The sequence below is a fragment of the Calidris pugnax genome, unplaced genomic scaffold (genome assembly GCF_001431845.1).
Source record: "Calidris pugnax isolate Ruff unplaced genomic scaffold, ASM143184v1 scaffold27, whole genome shotgun sequence".
Lineage (NCBI taxonomy): Eukaryota > Metazoa > Chordata > Aves > Charadriiformes > Scolopacidae > Calidris > Calidris pugnax.
Window position 1 is genome coordinate 8,968,406 of NW_015090893.1, and position 21,805 is coordinate 8,990,210.

The 21,805-nt window shown below is 64.3% G+C and overlaps 1 protein-coding gene across 11 annotated transcripts in view; it reads right to left on the minus strand.

Moving 5' to 3' along the window:
* Positions 1-2,351: 2,351 nt before the first annotated feature.
* PDLIM7 (PDZ and LIM domain 7) overlaps positions 2,352-21,805 on the minus strand; it is a 19,789-nt gene continuing 335 nt past the window's right edge. The window contains exons 1-28 of one of the 11 annotated variants that reach the window (XM_014947964.1): positions 20,862-21,000; positions 20,412-20,518; positions 16,624-16,775; positions 16,301-16,331; positions 14,616-14,632; positions 13,934-14,088; positions 13,553-13,589; positions 12,857-12,895; positions 12,570-12,724; positions 12,195-12,231; positions 11,295-11,333; positions 11,010-11,164; positions 10,596-10,632; positions 9,814-9,852; positions 9,530-9,684; positions 9,133-9,169; positions 8,351-8,389; positions 8,067-8,221; positions 7,653-7,689; positions 6,911-6,949; positions 6,627-6,781; positions 6,271-6,307; positions 5,164-5,222; positions 4,791-5,025; positions 4,533-4,713; positions 4,221-4,341; positions 3,633-3,748; positions 2,352-3,352 (exon numbers count right to left, since the gene is read on the minus strand). In XM_014947964.1, coding sequence (XP_014803450.1) covers positions 3,266-3,352; positions 3,633-3,748; positions 4,221-4,341; positions 4,533-4,713; positions 4,791-5,025; positions 5,164-5,222; positions 6,271-6,307; positions 6,627-6,781; positions 6,911-6,949; positions 7,653-7,689; positions 8,067-8,221; positions 8,351-8,389; positions 9,133-9,169; positions 9,530-9,684; positions 9,814-9,852; positions 10,596-10,632; positions 11,010-11,164; positions 11,295-11,333; positions 12,195-12,231; positions 12,570-12,724; positions 12,857-12,895; positions 13,553-13,589; positions 13,934-14,088; positions 14,616-14,632; positions 16,301-16,331; positions 16,624-16,775; positions 20,412-20,516 — 2,451 coding nt within the window. In that variant the 5' untranslated portion in view covers positions 20,517-20,518; positions 20,862-21,000 and the 3' untranslated portion in view covers positions 2,352-3,265. Of the gene's footprint in view, positions 3,353-3,632; positions 3,749-4,220; positions 4,342-4,532; positions 4,714-4,790; positions 5,026-5,163; positions 5,223-6,270; positions 6,308-6,626; positions 6,782-6,910; positions 6,950-7,652; positions 7,690-8,066; positions 8,222-8,350; positions 8,390-9,132; positions 9,170-9,529; positions 9,685-9,813; positions 9,853-10,595; positions 10,633-11,009; positions 11,165-11,294; positions 11,334-12,194; positions 12,232-12,569; positions 12,725-12,856; positions 12,896-13,552; positions 13,590-13,933; positions 14,089-14,615; positions 14,633-16,300; positions 16,332-16,623; positions 16,776-20,411; positions 20,520-20,861; positions 21,001-21,805 lie in introns of those variants that run through there. The other 10 variants (XM_014947963.1, XM_014947965.1, XM_014947971.1 and 7 more) reach the window with 10 other exon arrangements.

A 21,805-nucleotide genomic window follows, 5' to 3' on the forward strand; every position in this document is an offset into this window, starting at 1 on the left:
ATGCTGGGTGCTCCTCTGCCCCCCAGACCCTCCCCTGCCCCGTGTCCCCTCCACCCTGGGGACACAGCACATCAGGAACCCTGTGCCCTCGACTCCCCTCTGCCCTGAGACACGGTGCCCTGAGGTTTCCTCTCCAAGGACACGGCACCCATGGGCTCTGCCCCACACACCCAGCCGTGTCCTTGCTGCTGTGCAAAGCGTCGATGGCTGCAGCCTTTGTGGGGACCGCTTCGCCCACCCCCCCCTCCATCCCTGGCACCCCCAACCCACCCTGCCCCCCTGGGGACCCTGCCAGGCTGCGCACGAAGGTGCCTTTTCCAGGAGGTTTCGCCTCGGGGTGAACCCACAAAGTTGCTTTTGCACTGACCCACGCAGGGCTCTGCAGGGACTCCCAGCTGCGTCCAGGGCAGGGACCATCGCCCTGCACCCCCCTCCCCACCCCCCCCGACCCTCAGCACTGCCACATCCCGCACCAGAACCGTCCCAACGGGGTCCGAGTGCCGGAGCGGCAGCGGGGAGCACGATCCCTGCAGGTTGGTGGTCCTTCCCAAACCAAGCCCTTCAGAGCAGCCTGTGGATGACCCCCCACCCCAACCCCGGCCAAGCTCAGTGGGACAGGATGCCGTGGGCCCTGCCTGTGCTCCCCCCCCCACGCCTGCACGCCCACCAGCATTTCCAAGCCAGGCCAGAGCCGGAGCCGCCCTAAGAGGCTGCAAGAGTTTGGGAACAGCTGTGGAGCAGCTGCCGGGGCCGGCGTGGGGGCCGGGGCTGTGGCCGGCACCCCTCGAGCAGCTCAGCTGGCTTTGGGGGGTGGATGTGGTGGCACCCCGCTCGGGGGGACATGGTGGGAGCTCGGAGCCTGCTGCCGCCGGGCTTTGTTCTCGGAGCAGGGCGGCTGCAGCCCCTCCCCAGGCTCCACCTCCCCGCAGCCCACCCAAGACCCTCCTTCCGCTGCCTGTGCACAAGCTCCCGGCATGGTGCGCAGAGCTGGTGGGCAAGAGCTGCTCTCGGCAGAGCGGGGAGGCACCTTGGGTGGTGGGAGGCGTCATCAGTAGGGACCAGAGGCAACAGGGTGCCAGCCAGAAGGGGCCAAGCCCTCAGTGGGTGCACAGCATGAGAGAGATGCTTGGCTCCCGCGGCTCTGCCCCTGGCCACGCTCCAAGGCTGGGTACCCGGGGGGGGCTGAGCTGGCACAACCTGTTCTCCAGCTGGGCTAACCCCCAGCAGGCTCCGTCCCGCACGGCTGCCTCCCCCTGCTTCCCCCCCAGCTCACGGGATGCTGTCCCAGCTGAGCCAGGCCTGGCTTTGTGGCTGCTCACGTGGGGCTGCGGTCACCTCACCTTCCCCTGCACTTCCCCTGACCTTGGCTGCGCAGCTGGGACGCACGCTTGGGCACCTACCACAGTCCCTGCTCGTTCTGGCCCTGCCAGGCAGGTGCCGGCTGTTTCTGTCCCTTTTCACAGCCATGTCCTGGTGCTCCTCAGTGTGACCGTCCCGTCACCCCCACGTGCCCCAGCCCTGCCCCAGCCTGCCTCCATCACCGCCGCTTTCCCCACCCCATCTTTGATGTGGTTTCACACTCCTGCAGCTGGCACCGGGTGAGATGTGGCACCGGGGGAATGTGGCACCGGGGCGGGGGGGATGTGGCACCGCAGCCGCAGGCCAGCTCTGGGTGATGCTGGGAGGCATTTGGCTCCCCGCAGCCAGCTCCTGCCCCCGGCAGAACCTTCCAGTAGATTAGCAAGACAATTTTCCTTACAATTGCTCATCGCAGTTAAGAGCTGCAATTATTAATGACCGTTCCAGCTGCCAGAGCGGGAGGAGTGGCTCTTCCCCACACCCGCTGCCCCCGAGCCCCTTCCAGCCGGAGCTGCCGGCGCGGCCTCGCACCCCGTCCTTTGGGACGGCAGCTGCGTTGGATGAGCGAACGCTTGGCTGCTCCGCACCAGAGCGCGCCCACAGCCGCTGCACGTGGCCCACGCGTGCCCTGTGACTTCTTGTCCCCTGCACAGGACTCGGGGCCAGGGCACAGCAGAGACCAGGAGACGCTGCAGGGTAAGTGGGGACTTCCTTGCAGGGTTGGACATCTGCCCCATTTCCCCTCGCTGCAGCTTTGTCCCCTGGGTTAATTAGCAGTCCCGCCTGCTACCAAGAGAGAGGGATGACCCAGGGTGACGCGAGGGGTCCAGCCTAGGCTGACAGAGGCAGAGAAATCCAAGGCAAAGATTTCCCCTGGAAAGCTAGAGGGAGCTGAGTCAGGTCCCGGGGGGAGCAGGGTGAGGGCTAAGGATGACCTTCCCGGCCGGCCACACCTCGCTCGGCAAAACCACAAGCTCCAAGACAACCGGCACTTGCGAAGAAGTGTTTATTAAAGGCACTAAAAGCACCGTGGCTACATCAGCAGCAGCCCGACTGGAGAGCGTGGGTTTGGGAAAGGCATTTACAGGCCTGGGACGGCAGTGGCAGGCGCTCTTTGGTAGGAAGCCATTCCCAAGCCTTGTGGGAGCCCACGGGCCAGCCAGCCACCAGCACACACTGCTAGCCCACGGCTGGGGTGGGCTTGGCACGCTGCCCTGCTTCCCGGCACGGCCAGGCTGGGGGTGCTGCCGCACACCAGCCCCAGGAGCTCAGCAGGCCAGCGGGGTGGGGGGATATGAGGTACAGATTCCCCCCTTGGGACACAGATGGGGTAGGAAGCCACTGCAGCCATTTGCAGGGTGGGCAGGGGGTTGCTGTGGGCAGGGCCCCCCAACAGGGGAGGGGGGGCTGGGTCTCCAGCCCCATGCATTAAGCACGCAGCAGGGAAGGTCGGGGAGGGCATGGCAGGGGGCTGGGGAGGCTGGTCCTCACCCGCTCAGGGAGATGCTAGGAGCATCCCTGCCCTGGCACTGAGCTGCCAGGCAGCAAGGCCCCAGCCAAGCGAGGGAGTAGCCCTGCTGTGCCAGACCCTCCCCGAGTCCAGCCTCAGCTGTGGCCACCACTCTGTGGTGGAGACAGTGGTGGCTTGGAGACAAGAGACCCATAGAGCATGCCCTTCCCGGGGCTCCTAGGGCCAGCCGGGGGGCACTGAAGAAGCCACCCAGCTATAAGGGGCTCCGAGCCCTGCGTTGCCTCCAGCTGGAGCAGGGCCAGGAGCTGCCAGGAAAGAGGAGAGGAGCAAGGGGAAGGGGTGAGGGCCCAACCTGGCTCCCTGGGGGCAGCAGGGGAGGGGGAGAGGAGCATGCAGGGCCAGGGGCACGCGTGGGCACAGCTGAACTCCCGCCCCTCACACGTGGGTGAAAGCGTGGGTCTTGCAGAGCGGTTTGTCCTTCCTGGAGTAGAACGTCTTCCCTTCCAGGTTGGTCTGGCAGACCTGGGGAGAAGAGTGCAGGCAGTCAGGTCAGGGAGGCCAAGCCAGCCCCTGGGACCCCCCCCATCCAGCCCCCACAAACCAGGGCTCAGCACCAGCATCGCGCAGATGCCGGGGAGCAGCAGGCTCAGAGCAGGGGCCCGAGCCACCAGCGCAGAACCAAGCGGGGAAAACCTCGTGGCAGGAGGGACCCCACGCTGCTGCTGGACCCCACGCAGGGCACAACTGCCAGTGAGAGCCACGGTCCCCCTCCAGCAGGCGGGGAGGGAGGTGCAGAGCTCACCGCACAGACGAAGCAAGTGTCGTGCCAGCTGAACCCCAGCGCCTCCAGGAACCGGTCCCCAGCATCAATCTTGAAGTCACAGCCACGGCACTTGGTGCCAAACATCTTCTCGTAGTCTGCAAGGAGAAGCAGAGCCCAGGTCAGCATTCCCCTGGACCACAGCCCCTCATCCCAGGGGAGCAGGGCTGCAGCACAGCCGGGATGTCACAGGCACAGCCTGGGGACAACTCGCTGCCAGCCCTGGGGGGACGATGCCCGAGACACCCGGGTGAGACGCCTGTGCCATGCAGGGTGGCCCCGGCTGCCACCGGGCGGCAGGGAGGAGGCAAACCTCATCTCCCAGGATGCAGCACTCGCCTTTGATGTACATCCTCCGTCATCACCATGGCAACATGGGAGTGATGGCACTACCCAGGCAGCCAGGGAGGACCGGGATGGAGCGCTCAGGGGAGGTCCCTGCCTTCCCCATGGCCTGGGGAGAGCCCCACAGCACAGGGCAGCTCACCTCCCCCAGCCCCACTGGCAGGTGCTGAGCCCCACCGGTGCCTGGGGCCACGTGAGGTGGCACGGGGGGTCCTCGTGTCCTACCTCTCTCACAGTAGGGCTGTCCCTCCTCCATGTAGAAGGCACGGTTGCGGATGGGAGTTTTGCAGGCAGCACAGGTGAAGCACTGCACGTGCCAGGTCATCTTCAGTGCGTGCATGACCTCCTGGTGGGGGGAACTACTGTCAGCTGGGTGCAGGACCACACTCAGGACCACCCTCCACCACAGGGGACACCCTCCCAGGACAGAAAGGGACAAAGGATCCCTGGGGATGGGATCAGGATAGGAAGGGACAGAGCTAGGGACTCTCAGGTGAGCAGGGATAGGAGGTGTGGGGCAGGCTGAGGGGCACTCACCCCAGTAATCTTCTTCTTGCACTTGGCACAGCTGGGCGCGTAGCGCGTGTCGTAGCACTTGGGGCAGAAGATGGAGCCCTTCTCCTCGAAGAAACCACCCTCATCCAGCACTTTCCTGCACTGGCAGCAGGTGAACTCCTCGGGGTGGTAATAATGTCCCAGCGCCACCAGGTAGCGTCCCCTGCAGCAGGACAGAGCCACGTCAGCCATGCTGGGGCCCAGGATGCTGGCATGGTGGCCGTGGTGGCCAGGGCTCACCTGATGACCTTGTTGCACTGGTAGCAGAGGGGAGTGCGGCCAGGCCCTTCGGGGGCCTGCTGCGCCGCCTGCACGATGGAGCTGCGGTTCTGCATGGGGGTTGGCGTGGCCGGCTGGCTGTGCTTGCTCACCACCGTGCTCGTCTTGTCCGGGGCATAGCGCTCAGCAAACGAGGGGTCCACGGCCCAGGGCGGGCGGCTGGTAGGGCTGGGGGTGGCAGCAGGGGTCCTGGGGGCTGCACACACACACAAGTCTCCAGCACGATGCTCCAATCCCTCGGCAGCCCCCTCCCAGCACCCACGGCTGGGCAAGCAGCATCCCCCGGCACCCTCGCCCCACTCCCTCCCAAGTCCAGAAGAAACGTTTTGCTTACCCAGTCCCGGCTCCGTCTTCATCGCTGCTCCTGGGGACGGGTCCGTCACGGAGACCTGGCTACAGAACAAAGCAGTTAATCCAGGCTGCCCCGCTCGCCCCCTCTGCCCAGCGGGTCTGTGTGTGCAGGCAGGGCCCCCCCACCCCAACAAGCAGGCAGGAGCCGGCCAAGCCCCCGTGCCCAGCCAGTAGCTGGTTTGGTGACAGGGGACCAAGCCAAGAGCCTTCAGCCCTGTGGAGACACAGCACCCCAGGGTCTCCGGCAGCCATCGTGGTGGTCTGGGGAGCGGTGCGAGGGAGCACAGCTCTGCCAGGACCTGCTCCCTGATCTGGGCTGACCAGGGACCCCGGGACCATGCAGACCCCAGCTGCCCACTCGTATACAATGATTGCCCCCAGCCTCACTGGGGTGCAGAGGGGCTCGGACATGACGCCGCACAGGAAGCCCCTGGGTCCAGGTCTGGCAGAGCTGGGGACAGGCAGGGCTCTGCCATCCAGAGCCAGGCTGGTCATGGGGGGAACAAGGATTGTGCCCCCCAGCAGGCTGCCAGCAATGGACTTGGGCAAGCTAGGGCCACAGAGGTATGGCCCACCCAAGAGAGGGCACAGGGACAGAAGGAAAGCCAGTGGCTCTGTGCCTCTGAAGGGCAAAGGCAAGAAGCAGATGGCTACAAATACAGGAGCATTTATTTGTGGCACAGCAAACTGGGAAGAGCTGGGACCCAGTGGTCACAGTGCCAGGGCAGGAGGCATCATGGAGGGGTGACAGCAACAGAGGAGCTGTGCACGACCCTGCCCAGGGCAAGGAATGGCCCCCCAAGTCCTGAATTCCTTCATGTGACTCCATGCAGGGTCGGGCACTCACGGAGACGACAGTGGCACTTGCCCGGCTCTGCTTGGTTGCCCCACAGCCCCACACCAGGCTTGTGGGACATGGCATCCCAGGTACAGACGCTGACCAAACACAAGACCCACAGCCTGGTTTTTCCAGTGCCACCAGCTGCCCCCACCCGCCGAAACCATGGAACGCCCTGCTCAGTGCCAGCAGTGCCCAGAGGCCTGCCAGCCCCACAGCTCCTGCTACCACCATGGCACACGCTCCCCTTACCTGGGCTTTTTAACAAACACATCATCATGATCCTCCACTGAGCGCAGCAGGAGAGAAAGGAGGAGACAGAGTCAGTCTGCAGCAACCGAGGCCCGGGGACAGCAGGAAAGGAAGGGAAGGGCAAGGGAGGAAAACCAACCTCTCCTCCCGCCACCCTCCTGCCACAGCCCTGCCCACAGGACAGAGCACAGCCCCACACAATCTCCGAACGGCTCAGCCTACCCAGAGCCTTGACTTGGGGCAAAAATCCAGCCCCCATTGCACATCAGCCCACAACCTCTACTGGGTCCTGGGCAACCTGGCAAAGTCTGGCAACCCTGGGCGACCAGGCAGTGCCAGGTCTGGTGGGAACTTACTGCCGTCTGTGCCCGTCAGACGGGCCAGTTTGCGGAAGGAGCGGGACTGGGAGGTCCCAGTGCGGGGCTGCCAGTCCTCAGCATCCTCTATCAGCCGCAGCTTCCCGGGGTCACACACAGGGGTGCTGGGGGGCTCCTGTGCCTGGGGGGGCTGCCTGCGAGTGACAGAGGGCAGGCACTCAGCCCACATCACACATGGACACTGCCCAGCACCATGGCAAGGGGCAGCGCACCCAAAGGCGCCCTTGCACACACGATCCCTCTTGCCAGACCCCAGCACTCACCATGGCTGCCCCGTGCCCCAGCTGGACCCACGGGCATCCCTATGGCATCAAAAAAACGGTGGCACCATAGTCAATGTTTGATCCATGGCTCAGTGTATCCCTCCCTTACACACCCCAGCCCCACAGAGAAGCATGAACCCCAAAAAATACCAGCAGCATTCACTCCAAACCAGCCCTGCAGTCACTCTGCACCCCCACAGGACATCATGCCACTCGTCCAGATGCTGCCCAGCAGCTCCCAACATCCCCAGCAAGGTGTTGCCAGTACAACCAGCCGGCTGCCAGGCAGACTGTCCTCAACTGGACAGTGACCTCAACAACCCACACTGGACAACTGCCCACTGTATCTGCGACACCTTGGTGCAGCTTGGCCTCCCCAGCTTGGTGCCAGTAGTGCCCAGCGGGTCCTGCCAGGCACGGGAACAACCCATTGTAAAGACACCCCTGCTGGGGACAACTTGCCCGTCAGGGCGGTGCTCGGGCAGGACCCTCCCAAGGTGATGGCCAGAGCAGTGGCTGAGCACTGGTGGTGCCCATCAGGGGGCAAGCACAGGGCAGGCTCAGTCAACAGCTTGGCTCTCAGGAGAGGACAGAGGGAACGGGTGGATGGAGAAGGAGGAGAGAAGAAACAGCAACAGGACAAAGGGCTTTCCCAGAGTCACCGCAAGCAGCGAGTGGGAGGCCAAGCCAGCTCAGTGGGCACCTCCACGGCTCCTGCTGCACGGGCACCCTCGCCCCTTACCTGGGCTTTTTAACAAGTTCATCCTCACGATCCTCCTCTGAGCGCAGCAGGAGAGAAAGGAGAAGACAGAGTCAGTCTGCAGCAACCGAACCCCAGGGACAGCAGGAATTGGAGGAAAACCAGCCTCTTCCCCTGTAGAACTCCCATCCCAACACCCCGGCCGCACACCCCTGCCCGGCCACGGGGCAAAACACAGCCCCAGCCCAGCGGCACCATGACATGCCCCACATGGCACATCCCACACAAAGCCCCAGGTAAACCCCGCCAGCTCAGCCTGCCCAGAGGGGACACACACGGCCAAAATCAAGCACCCAGTGCCACATCAACCTCACAGCATCTACTGGGTTCTGGGTAATCTGGCAAAGTCTGGAAACCCTGGGCAAGAAGGCCACCCTGGGCCTTACAGGAACTTACTGCCGTCTGTGCCCGTCAGACGGGCCAGTTTGCGGAAGGAGCGGGACTGGGAGGTCCCAGTGCGGGGCTGCCAGTCCTCAGCATCCTCTATCAGCCGCAGCTTCCCAGGGTCACACACAGGGGTGCTGGGGGGCTCCTGTGCCTGGGGGGGCTGCCTGCGAGTGACAGAGGGCAGGCACTCAGCCCACATCACACATGGACACTGTCCCGCACCATGGCAAGGGGCAGCGCACCCAAAGGCGCCCTTGCACACACGATCCCTCTTGCCAGACCCCAGCACTCACCATGGCTGCCCCGTGCCCCAGCTGGACCCACGGGCATCCCTGTGGCATCAAAAAAACGGTGGCACCATAGTCAATGTTTGATCCATGGCTCGGTGTATCCCTCCCTTACACACCCCAGCCCCACAGAGAAGCATGAACCCCAAAAAATACCAGCAGCATTCACTCCAAACCAGCCCTGCAGTCACTCTGCACCCCCACAGGACATCATGCCACTTGTCCAGAGACTGCCCGGTGCCTCCCACCACCCCCAGGAAGGTGATGCCAGTGCTGGTGCCAGTGCCACCAGCCGGCTCTCAGGCAGACTGTCCTCAACTGGACAGTAATCCCAACATCCCACACTGGACAACTGCCCACTGCCTGTGGGACACCTTGCTGTAGCTCAGCCTCCCCAGCTTAATGCAACAGGCGGCAACAAGGTCTGGCCAGCATGGGGACAACCCACTGTAAAGACACTCTGGTTGGGGACAGCCTGCCTGGCAGGTGCACACCTATGCCAGACCAACCCGAGGTGACGGCCAGAGCAGTGGCTGAGCGCTGGTGGTGCCCATCACGGGGCAAGCAAAGGGCGGGCTCTGCCAACAGCTCGGCTCTGGGGAAAGGGAGAAGATTCAGAGGGAACAGCAGGAAGGAGAAAGAGAGGAACGAAGAAACAGCAACAGGACAAAGGGCTTTCCCAGAATCATCACAAGCAGTGAGTGTGAGGGCGAGCCAGCTGGGTGGGCTCAGCTTTAGGTGGGCACCCCCACAGCTCCTGCTGCCGCCCTGGCACACACTCCCCTTACCTGGGCTTTTTAACAAACACATCATCATGATCCTCCACTGAGCGCAGCAGGAGAGAAAGGAGGAGACAGAGTCAGTCTGCAGCAACCGAGGCCCGGGGACAGCACAACGGAAGGGGAGGGAAGGAAAACAGACCTCTCCTCCTGCTGCCCTCCTACCCCAACACACAGCCCTGCCCGACCATGGGGCAGAGCACAGCCCCAATCCAGCACCTCCACCACGAGCTCATGCAAAGCTCTGGGTAACTCCCACCAGCTCAGCCTACGCAGAGCCTTGACTTGGGGATAAATCAAGCCATCAGTGCCACATCAGCCCACAACCTCTACTGGGTTCTGGGCAACCTGGCAAAGTCTGGAAACCCTGGGCAAGAAGGCCACCCTGGGCCTTACAGGAACTTACTGCCGTCTGTGCCCGTCAGACGGGCCAGTTTGCGGAAGGAGCGGGACTGGGAGGTCCCGGTGCGGGGCTGCCAGTCCTCAGCATCCTCTATCAGCCGCAGCTTCCCGGGGTCACACACAGGGGTGCTGGGGGGCTCCTGTGCCTGGGGGGGCTGCCTGCGAGTGACAGAGGGCAGGCACTCAGCCCACATCACACATCGACACTGCCCAGCACCATGGCAAGGGGCAGTGCACCCAAAGGCGCCCTTGCACACACGATCCCTCTTGCCAGACCCCAGCACTCACCATGGCTGCCCCGTGCCCCAGCTGGACCCACGGGCATCCCTATGGCATCAAAAAAACGGTGGCACCACAGTTAATGTTTGATCCATGGCTCGGTGCATCCCTCCCATATGCACCCCCAGCCCCACAGAGGCATGAACCCCGTGAAAATACCAGCAGCATTCACTCCAAACCAGCCCTGCAGTCACTCTGCACCCCCACAGGACATCATGCCACTTGTCCAGAGACTGCCTGGTGCCTCCCACCACCCCCAGGAAGGTGATGCCAGTGCTGGTGCCAGTGCCACCAGCCGGCTCTCAGGCAGACTGTCCTCAACTGGACAGTAATCCCAACATCCCACACTGGACAACTGCCCACTGCCTGTGGGACACCTTGCTGTAGCTCAGCCTCCCCAGCTTAATGCAACAGGCGGCAACAAGGTCTGGCCAGCATGGGGACAACCCACTGTAAAGACACTCTGGTTGGGGACAGCCTGCCTGGCAGGTGCACACCTATGCCAGACCAACCCGAGGTGACGGCCAGAGCAGTGGCTGAGCGCTGGTGGTGCCCATCACGGGGCAAGCAAAGGGCGGGCTCTGCCAACAGCTCGGCTCTGGGGAAAGGGAGAAGATTCAGAGGGAACAGCAGGAAGGAGAAGGAGAGGAACGAAGAAACAGCAACAGGACAAAGGGCTTTCCCAGAATCATCACAAGCAGTGAGTGTGAGGGCGAGCCAGCTGGGTGGGCTCAGCTTTAGGTGGGCACCCCCACAGCTCCTGCTGCCGCCCTGGCACACACTCCCCTTACCTGGGCTTTTTAACAAACACATCATCATGATCCTCCACTGAGCGCAGCAGGAGAGAAAGGAGGAGACAGAGTCAGTCTGCAGCAACCGAGGCCCGGGGACAGCAGGAATCGGAGGAAAACCGACCTCTTCCCCTGTAGAACTCCCATCCCAACACCCCGGCCGCACACCCCTGCCCGGCCACGGGGCAAAACACAGCCCCAGCCCAGCGGCACCATGACATGCCCCACATGGCACATCCCACACAAAGCCCCAGGTAAACCCCGCCAGCTCAGCCTGCCCAGAGGGGACACACACGGCCAAAATCAAGCACCCAGTGCCACATCAACCTCACAGCATCTACTGGGTTCTGTGGAATATGGCAAAGTCTGGAAACCCTGGGCAAGAAGGCCACCCTGGGCCCTGCAGGAACTTACTGCCGTCTGTGCCCGTCTGACGGGCCAGTTTGCGGAAGGAGCGGGACTGGGAGGTCCCGGTGCGGGGCTGCCAGTCCTCAGCATCCTCTATCAGCCGCAGCTTCCCAGGGTCACACACAGGGGTGCTGGGGGGCTCCTGTGCCTGGGGGGGCTGCCTGCGAGTGACAGAGGGCAGGCACTCAGCCCACATCACACATCGACACTGTCCGGCACCATGGCAAAGGGGCAGCGCACCCAAAGGCGCCCTGGCACACACGATCCCTCTTGCCAGACCCCAGCACTCACCATGGCTGCCCCGTGCCCCAGCTGGACCCACGGGCATCCCTATGGCATCAAAAAAACGGTGGCACCACAGTTAATGTTTGATCCATGGCTCGGTGCATCCCTCCCGTACGCACCCCCAGCCCCACAGAGGCATGGCTCCACAAAGATGCCGGCAGTATTTGCCCCCCACCAGCCTTGCAGCCACTTGGCAGATTCAAGGGAGATCATGCTCCAGGTCCAGGCACTGCCCAGTGCCTCCCAACAGGCCCAGCAAGGTGTTGCCAGTGCCACCAGCCATCTCTTCCCACTGTGTCTCGGACACCTCAGGGCAGCTCGGCCTCCCCAACTCGGTGCCAGCAGTGCAAGCAGGTCCTGCCCAGCACACCTGGCATGGAGATGTAAAGATGACATGGAGATGTCTCTGTAAAGACACCCTAGTTGGGGACAGCCTGCCTGGCAGGCGTGTTTCCAGGCAGGACCTTCCCGAGGTGACAGTCAGAGCAGCGGCTGAGCGCTGGTGGTGCCCATCATGGGGCGAGCAAAGAGTGGACTCTGCGGCTCCACCAATAGCACAGCTCTGGGGAGACGGAGAAGACAGAGGAGAAGAAGAGAAGAAACAGCAACAGGGCAAAGAGCTTCCCTGCAGTGACTGCAAGCAGGAAATGCCAGGGTGAACCAGCCAACAGAACTTGCCCAGCTCTGCCCAGCCACCCCGCAGACCCGACCAGGCTCACAGGCTCTTCTGCCCAAGGCCCGGGTTCTGCCCAACACCTCCCAACACCCCAAGCACAGTGCACCAGTGCCACCAGCCTCCTCAATTCCCCATTTGCCCAAGAGGCACAGCTTGACATCCCCAGCTCAGTGCCCAGGACATGCAGACCTGTGGCTCCGTGCTGCCGCCCTGGTACCCTCGCCCCTTACCTGGGCGTTTTAACAAGATCATCCTCATGATCCTCCACTGAGCGCAGCAGGAGAGAAAGGAGGAGACAGAGTCAGTCTGCAGCAACCGAGGGACAGCAGGAAGGGCAGGGAAAGGAAGGAAAACTGACCTCTCCTCCCGCCATCCTCCTGCCACAACACACAGCCCTGCCCGACCACGGGGCAGAGCACAGCCCCAGCCCAGCGGCTCCACCACGAGCCCACACATGGCCCCGGGTAACTCCCGCCGGCTCAGCCTCCCCCGAGGGGCCAGACGGGGCCAAATCCAAAGCTCCACTGCCATGACACATCCCAGCCTTTATCTGCCTCCAGTTTCTCTGGCAAAGGTGGGCAGCTCTGGGCCCTGCAGGAACTTACTGCCGTCTGTGCCCGTCAGACGGGCCAGTTTGCGGAAGGAGCGGGACTGGGAGGTCCCGGTGCGGGGCTGCCAGCCCTCAGCATCCTCTATTAGCCTCAGCTTCCCGGGGTCACACGCAGGGGTGGTGGGGGGCTCCTCTAGCTGCGGGGGATGCCTGCGAGTGACAGAAGTCACGTGCTCAGCCCACATCACACATGGCAAGGGGCAGTGCACACAAGGGGCAGGGCACGCAAAGGCACCCTTGCACACACCAACCCTTTTGCACACACCGGACCCCAGCACTCACCATGCCTGCCCCGTGCCCCAGCCGGACTCATGGGCATCCCTGTGGCATTAAAAAAATGGCGGCACAACAGTCAATGTTTGATCCATGGCTCAGTGCATCCCTCCCGTACGCACCCCCAGCCCCACAGAGAAGCCTGCAACACTCACCCAGTTCTGCCCTGCAGCCCCAGGCAGGCTCATGGACATCATGCCCCAGGTCCAGGCGTTGCCCAGCACCTCCTAACATCCCCAGCAAGGTGCCGCCAGTGCCACCAGCCTCCTCCAGATCCCATTTGCTCAAGAAGTGACAGTGCAGCTTGGCCTCCCCAGCTCGGTGCCAGCAGTGCCCAGCGGGTCCTGCCCGGCACACCTGGCACAGGGACACCCTGGTTTGGGACAGCCTGCCTGGCAGGCATGTGCCCGGGCAGGACCCTCTCGAGGTGACGGTCAGAGCAGTGGCTGGTGGTGCCCATCACTGGGCGAGCACAGGGCGGGCTCTGCAGCTCCGCCAGCAGCTCAGCTCTGGGGAGAGGGAGAAGACTGAGAGGGAACGGCAGGAAGGAGAAGTCAGAGCAACAAGGTAAAGTGCTCTCAAAGAGTCTCTGCAAGCAGTGAGCGCGACCACGAGCCAGCTGGGTGGGCTGAGCTCCAGGTGGGCTGAGACCAGGGTGGGCACCCCCATGGCTCTGGCTGCCGCCCTGGTACCCTCGCCCCTTACCTGGGCGTTTTAACAAGATCATCCTCATTATCCTCCACTGAGTGCAGCAGGAGAGAAAGGAGGAGACAGAGTCAGTCTGCAGCAACCGAGGGACAGCAGGAAGGGCAGGGAAAGGAAGGAAAACTGACCTCTCCTCCCGCCATCCTCCTGCCACAACACACAGCCCTGCCCGACCACGGGGCAGAGCACGGCCCCAGCCCAGCGGCTCCACCACGAGCCCACACACGGCCCCGGGTAACTCCCGCCGGCTCAGCCTCCCCCGAGGGGCCAGACGGGGCCAAATCCAAAGCTCCACTGCCATGACACATCCCACTATCTGCCTCCAGTTGCTCCAGCAAAGCCGGGCACCCCCGGGCAGCTCTGTGCCCTACAGGAACTTACTGCTGTCTGTGCCCGTCAGGCGGGCCAGTTTGAGGAAGGAGCGGGACTGCGTGTTGGTGGCGCGGGGCTGCCAGTCCTCAGCGTCCTCTATCAGCCGCAACTTTTCAGGGTCAAACACGGGGGTGGTGGGGGTCTCCAGCAGCTTCGGGGGCTGCCTGCGAGTGACAGCGGCGTCTGTCAAATCTGACAGATCCCCGCTGCATCACCTCCCTGGGGCTGCCCCACACCTCCTCCAGCACAGAACCACAGCACACCAGTACATGAGACACCATACGTTGCCTTCCTTCCCACAATCCCTACTCCTCCTCCTCCACATCGCAAGGGTCCATTAAAGACTGAGTCAGGACTGACCGTCCATCCCTGGCAGTTTGAAGCTGGTGCCAAGGGCCAGGAGGGAAAAGGACAGGGCAAGAATAAGCCAAGGTCAAAAATTACTGGCAGGAGACTTGCACAAGAGCCCAGTGAACACCTGCAGTACCAACGGCGGTGCCACCCATCTGCCTGGATCTGGGCAGCCTGGCAGCCCTCACCCAGCCCAGCCAAACCACATCTTGGGGAGAAGGGAAGGGACCACCAGCACGTGCTGCCTTGTCCCTGGGTTGACCCTGCCCCAGAGAGCAGGGAACTAGCAGGAAAGAGGCATGCAGGGAGGATAGAGAGAGCAGGCAAAAGGCTTACTGACTTGTCAAGGCTCAGCACCTGTAGGGGAGAGGGAAAGAGAAAGGGAGGAGAGAAAGAAAGAAAAAGGAAAGTGAAATTAGACCGCTGCACCCAAGAAGCTTCCAGAGCTCACCTATACCTTGCACCAGTCCCCCTACCCCCAAGACCCATGCCCAGCTCACCCAGGGCTGGGAGCACACTGGGCAGAAGCAGCAGGCACTGACAGACCAGACCATGCCTCCCTCAGCCCCCCAAAACACGCCTGGGTGCCCAGGGCATCCAGGGCCACATCCTCTCCCCATCCATTGCCTAATGTCAAGGTGCCATGGCAGGCAGCTCTTGGCAGGAGGGGCAGGGACCAGCAGCTGCCAGACAGGCAGCAGCTACGTGGGCAGCCTGCAGACAGAAGCTCCTTCCCTGTGAGCAGGGCGAGGACGGCGCTGTGCAGGGCTCAAGGGCTTCCCTGTGCCCAGCTCATCCTGGCAGCCTGGGGACTGGCAGGATGACCCCAGGCAGGAGCTGGCTGGTGGCCACAACATAGCCCCTGCTGCCACAGAGGCCAGCGAGTGTCCTGCTACGGCCACAATGCCGTACCCCTCAGGACTCCCCACAAGCTGATACGTCCCCGGATGGATGAGGGACCAGGATGCATGTGGGGACGCTCCTGTTGTGCCAGGTACCCCAGCCATTGGGGAATCCCAGCACAGGCACCGTCACCCGCTCCCACCCGTGGGTGCCTGGCATGCAAGGCGCAGCAGGGCTGGGCAGCGGGCTCCCCCCGACCTTCGGGGAGCAGGACAGACAGCAACATACCCATTGTGCTGGGGGGTGCAGGTGGGCGCCAGGGGCGCGTACGTCACGGGTTTCGTCACCAGCCCGGGCCGTGGGTTCGGAGGCGAGCCAGCCCCGAAGGGCCGAGCTGTTTTGTTGAGGGTGGTGCTGGGAGCGAAGTTATATTTCAGGGGTTCAGAGCAGGGGAGTGAGTCCTGAGCGAGACAAAACACACAGACACGGGCTCACACGTCAAGCAGCATGCAAGGGGCAGCCCCGGGCCAGGCAGCACAGCAGGTATCCAGGTAGGAAAGCCGGACAGCACGTGCACCATGGGTGGCCGGGCTCTGCCAGGCTGGCACCTCTCTCCGCAGGGCACCTAGCCCAGCAACAGCAGGTCACAAGCCCAGCCCGAGGGTTGCTGGAGGATTAGTAAGTGCCCTGGACGCTCACTGCTGCCTGTAGCAAGTTGGAGCATGCACACACGCCGATCGCAACCGTCCCGCGGCACAAAGCTGAACGCATGCAGATGGCTTCCGTCCAGGAGCCACCGGTCACTGGCCCCAGCCCTGTCTCCCCATGCCAGGGCACTCCCCAGCACTAGCAAACATGGGGCCCCAAGGTCCTGCTGCAGCTGCCCGGCCTCCTCCCCTGCATCAGCCCCTCCGCACCCCTGCCCACACCCGGCACCAGTAGGGGCACAGAGGGGCGGCAGCTGGGGTGTGCTGGGCAGACCCCGCTCCCTCTGATGCCCTGGGGCGCTGGGGATCAGAGCTGCTCCTCCAGCGAGGATATTTCCAGCCTTCCAAGCACACCCCGGTCCCCCAGAAGCCTGCGGGCCCCAAGAGCAAAGTCCATTTGTCCATCTACGCTCAGAGATTCCCCTCCCCTGAGACCAGGCTGAGCTGCAGCTGCAGCGCCAGGAGCGACACGTACCTTCTGCGACTTCCCCAGGTGGTTCTGGGCTCTGCAAGAGAGGAGACAACCGGGCAGGTGCTGGAACCAGCCCAGCCACCACCGGAACGATGGTACCCCCGGGATGCAGCACCCACCCGAGGGGAGCCACGGCCAGCTGGCACTACCCCATGGCTCGCAGGTGAGGGCCAGCGGCCAGGCTAAGTAGAAGCCCTCAGACCCAGCCAGGGGCTGCCAGGCTCTGAGTAAGGAGCAGTGATGCCAGGAGATGGTACTGGGTAGAGGGCCCTGGCTCTGCTCTGGCCACAGCAGGACCCCAGGTTTGCAGGACCCACGAATCCTACCTGCTTAGGGTGAGGCAGAGCCTGTCCCCGCAGGCGCGGATCCTGTTCTGGGCCTCGATGTGAGTCATGGAGCTGGTGCTCTCCCCGTCGATGTACAGCACCCAGTCGCCCACTCCGATGCCGGCCTGGGCTGCCTTCCCACCCGGCGTCAGCTGCGGGACAGACAGAGTCAGGGAGAGCTGGACCAGAGCAGAGGGACGCCCTCACCCCTCCAAGGGCAGGGGTCTGCTGGGGTCCAGGATCCCTCATGCAAAGCCCAGCCCGGCACAGGACAGCGTATAGATCTGACCCAGGGGGAGGCAGGGACCCCCGGACCACCTCTCTTTCCAGAGCATTAGCCCAGAGCAGCCCCTTCTCCTCCGTGGCAGTGAGGGGCTCAGCACGACCCCAAGGGTGCTGCCCAGCCCCTGCCCTCTGGCACAACTGGGGTCCATGCCAGCACCCTGGGGCCTGTCCCCGTGACGCCAAACGGCGGAGGTGGCGCTGGCTCAGCCTCGGCAGGAGGCCTGGCTGCCCCTGGGAGCCATCCCCACAGTGGGAAGGGAGCGCAGTGAGTCAGGGCCCCTTGGGCAGCCCACGTCTCGCTGTGAACCACAGGCACGTCCAGCCCTTCGCCCGGGGAGAGGACTGGGGGGAGGACAGGGAAGGGCACCCCCGGGCGCTCCCCCCAGCCACCCACGCTCCCGTCCTGTTCCCATCCCGGTGCCAGCAGGAGCAGACATTACCTCATCCCTGCAGGGGAGCAGGAGCCCCCCCCCGGGGCAGGGAGACACCCCCCCACCCACGCTGCTCCCCCAGCCCTCACCCTGCTGGGGCAGCCAGGAGCACGGCCACGGTGCCGGGGATTCACCTTGCCCCCAGCGTGGCTCTATGGCACGGCTCTACGTCAGCCCGGTGCTGGGAAGCAGAGGCTGTCCTGCCCTCTCCTCCCGCCGGGGATGCACAGCTGAAGGCGAGCAGGGCCCCGAGCGCCACACACAGCTCCCAGGCACTGACAGACAGACAGACAGACAGACGTAGGCAGTCTACAGCCATTCCTGCTCCTCCAGCACGGAAGAACTCGAGGCGCTTGGACCAGGACCAAGTATTTCCTCAAGTCCTGTTCGACATGAACATAAAAGGAGCGAGCCAGATTCCCAGCGCCGTCAGAGGGCTGAAAAATCCCTGCCGCCGAGCCCCGGCCCCTCCTTGCCCGTGCACAGGACCCAGCTCGCCCCAGAGCCACGCTCCCCTTCCCTGCGCCAGCACCGGCCCTCCACGTGAGGCCAAAGCCCACACCCGGGCTGGACGCCATCCCGCTCCACCTGCATCCTGCTGCCATCCCCGGTGGGATGTGGGCACCCCCTCCGGTGACCCCACGCTGCCTAGTGCCTGCTCCTCTTGCCTGGCAGAGGAGGGTAGCCTGGGTGGCAAGTGGCCACACTGCTGCAAGTCCCGGCTTGCTGCCCTGGAGGGCTGGGGAAGGCGCAGGGCAGCCCCATGGGTTTGGAGGCAGGAGTGGGAGCTGGGAGAAGTTTTCACACGGCTGCCCAGGAAGGGGAGAGCGCAGCAGGGTTGCGTCATGCAGCCGCACCCCAGCCTGGCCAGCGTCGCCATTCTCCTCTTCCCCCTCCGTGCCAGCATGCCAGGAAACCCCTTTGGCAGGTGCCAGCTCAGCCGGGAGCCATGGCACTGCCAGCTCTCCTGATTCCCGCCCAGCCCCGTTAACAAGGGCTTCTTTCCTCCTCTCTCCACCCAGCCAGTCCTTTGTTCCCATGCCTCTATCACCGCACCCAGCGAGGTGCCCACTGGCCACCCTCATCCAGGGCTCTGGCACCCAGAACAGAGTCTCACCCAGCATGGAGGGAAGTTGGGCACCTGAACGTGGGTGCAGACAGCATCCCCCAGTGCCTTCCCACCTGCAGGACCCAGGGTCTCTCCTCTTTCCCAGCTAGCCAATGCTGGGACGTGCCACACAGTGTCCAGCCCTTGCCCTGGTGCCACCACTGGCAGCTCAGGAACAGCCTCGCAGCCTGCCTAGCCAAGGCATCGGGACCCCAGAAGAACCCCTTGCCACAAGAAGACCAGGGTAGCACCCCTTTCGTGTGACCACTGAGCTGAAACAGCCCCCCAGCTCGCCCAGTAGCGTCACAGCGATGGACGCAGCCAAGAGCCAAAGCACGCACCAGCGCTGCTCTCCTCCTGCGCTCCCCGGCTCCAGAGAACAGGATTCCGCTGCAGCCCTCAAGGCCAGGGCAGGACACCTCCTTCCAGCCCGCTCCAGCACCCCCAGGCCTGGCAGGACAGCCTGCCCTACCGGCAGTGCCCTTGTCCAAGGCAAGCGGTGGCCAAGGGCAGCAGTGTGCTCCAGGCAGGACCTTTTAGGGCTAGAAATGCCTCTGGGGTGCAAAGCAGCACAGGGTCACCCCTTACCATCAGACAAGGGGCTGCTGCCCGCCCCCCCCCCCCCCGCCACAGGGATCCCAGGGGCACAACAAGCTTCCGGTGTTGCAGCTTTGCCCCGGGATAACACAGCGTTTACACACAGAGCTCAGGAAGAGCTGGGGCTGCCGCCCCCCCCCCCCCCCCGAGCCCAGCCCAGCCTGGCAGAGAGCCCCCCCAAAGCTGGCTGCATCCCCAGGAATGTCCTCGCTGCTCCTGCCTGCCCTGCCCAGGACGGCAGCGTTGCCCAAGCCCCGAGGGCAGCTCTGGCCTGCGCGCACAGCAGAGCCATTGCTTCACGAGGCCCCTGCCCTGGGAGGCTCCTCCATCCGACCAGACCCTTTGTTAAGCTCTGGCTCGCAGCCAAGAGAAACATTTTTGAGAGAATAAACTCGCTGAAGCCGTCTCTGCGTGCTCGGCGGAGATCGGCAGGCCCCGGGGCAGTGGCGCTGGTGACTCCAGCCTCACACTTGTGCCCTGGGGGTCCGTGCTCCGTGCTAGGGTGCTGCGGAGACCCGTGCCCTCCGGGGGCAGGCACAGGCGGGCTCGTGCCGGGGGCAGGCCCCCCCCCCCACGCAGCACTGGGTGCCACGAGCAAAGCTGTCCTTTGAGAAGCAGCCTCCGTGCCAGCCGCCCGAGCGTCAGCGGCCCAGGCGATGCAGTCACATTCCAAGGCTTATAAGGCAATTGCGTGGCCGGAGCTGTGGCCAGCACCCACCCGGGGGCCGCCTGCGGACAAGGACACACACTTGCCCAGGGCCAGACCTGGCCTGGGCGAGCATCACAGCAGGAGCGGCTTGCACAACGGCTCTCGTTCACGCTGGAGAAACAGGCTGGTTTTGCAGAGGGAGCCAAATCCCAGTGCAGGCAGCAGTACGGGCTGCAGCAGAGGTTTCCTCCCCTCCCCTGTCCGTTCCAGGGGCCAGCTCAGGTGCGGAGCTGGGAGCCACGCAGCAGGAGAGAGAGCAAAAGGGCACAAGCCAGGTCCCGGGATGCTGAGCCTGGTGTTGTGGTGTGGATTGGGAAGCTGGCCTCATAACTCAGAGAGGGTGAGAACGGCTCCCCTCCCCCTGTGGTGGGCACGCTCCGGAAGGGGCCTCCCCTGCTCCCCCAGCAGCCAGAATGACTCTGCAGAGGCTGTGCAACATTTCACATCCCCCCTGCGGTCCTCTGCCCGGAACACCCCCATGCCGGACTGCAGCTGATAAGGTTCGAGGAGGCTACGTGGAGCCAGGCAGGGCAGGATGCAGGGGCCCCGGCTCGTCCACATCCCCCATATAAGGCTCTGCCTCAGCCACCTGGATGGAGTCACCATGGCTCCCACCCACAGAGGAAGGATGGGTGTTGCTGGTCTTGGCTTCTCTTACCCTGGAGATGGAGAGGGGCATGCTGAAATCCTTCCCTCCCTGCAGCCTGAAGCCCCAGGGTGCCGGCCCGTTCAGCATCACCTTGTAGGACTCCATGTCACCCATCTCTGCAAGGGAAAAGTGGGTGATCCTGGTGTTAGGGTACATGGGAACAAAAGGGAGAGCAGGCAAGGAGGGGGCCCGGCCCCTGGCAGGACGGGGCAGGAGGAGGCAGGTTGCATTTCCAGCAGTAACTCCACCCTGGCCATCCTACACTGTGGTTAGAGACGCACCCCAGATCTATCAGCATCTCCTCCATCAGTGTTAGAGACGAGGGGCCCAGGCTAACGCTGACTAGTGTCAGGGAGCCAGGTACAGCCCCCTGCCACCCACAGCCGAGTGCCTGCGGGCTCCGCTCTCCCTCTCCCAACCCCAGGACGTGCTTTCCCTTGCAGCACCCCAGAAACTCACACTCCTAGAAGCTGAGACCCTGGAGAAGCAGCAGCAGGTAGAGAGGGATGGGAACCAGAAGCATTTTTGCCAGGTGAATTAGCAGCAACAGCATCATCCCAGGAGCTGCCTGATGCCACCCGAGGCGCCTGGCAGAGCAGCCAGGCTGGCGCTCCGGCAGCCGGCCGAGCAGATGCTGCCTGGGAGCGAGCCCATCTCCCCACGGAGAGCCGGGGCTTCGGCGGGGAGGGAATCCCGGCGCTCCCCTGCCCGCCGGGGCTGCGCTGACAGCTGTCAGCCGGCCAAGGCTCCGGGCAGACAGGCACAGCCCCAGCCTGGAAGGTGCCACCGGGGCCCCTACGAAGCCCCCAGGGACTTTCCTCCTGCCGCTGACCGGGCGGGGGGGGACAGGACCAGCTCCGGTGGCCCTCCCCAGCCACCCCCGGCGAGGGACGGCGGGCTCCCAGCTGGGAGGCGGCGGAGGCTGCAGGGCTGGGGGCCAGCGTGCCCCCGCTCTCCCCGGCCCGGTGCGGGCTATATAAGGCGTGTAAGACGACACCAGTCCCGCTCCCCGCTCGGGAGGGCCGGGGGAAGGCTGCGTGTCAGGCATTCCCGGCGCCCGGCAGCCGCGCAAGCCCCAACCAGGCGCCCGGGACCGGGGCGGGCAAGCAGCCCCCCGCGGGGCTGGTGGGGTCCCCGGCAGCCACCGGCTGCGGAGTCCTCCTGCTCTGAGGGAGCAGGCCCCGGTTTGTCTGCCCCACGGGAACCCCCAGGCCCCCCTCCCCATCCTGCCCCACCCCGCCTCCGTTCCCCGGGCTCTGGGACCCCAGCCCTGCCCCACGGCGACCCGACCCCTGCCCGTCCCCAACCAACCGCCCGACCCTCAGACCCAGGCCCCAGCCCTATCTCCCCCCCCTCACCCCACCGGCAGACAACGGAGACCCCCCCGGCACCGCCCGGCCCCC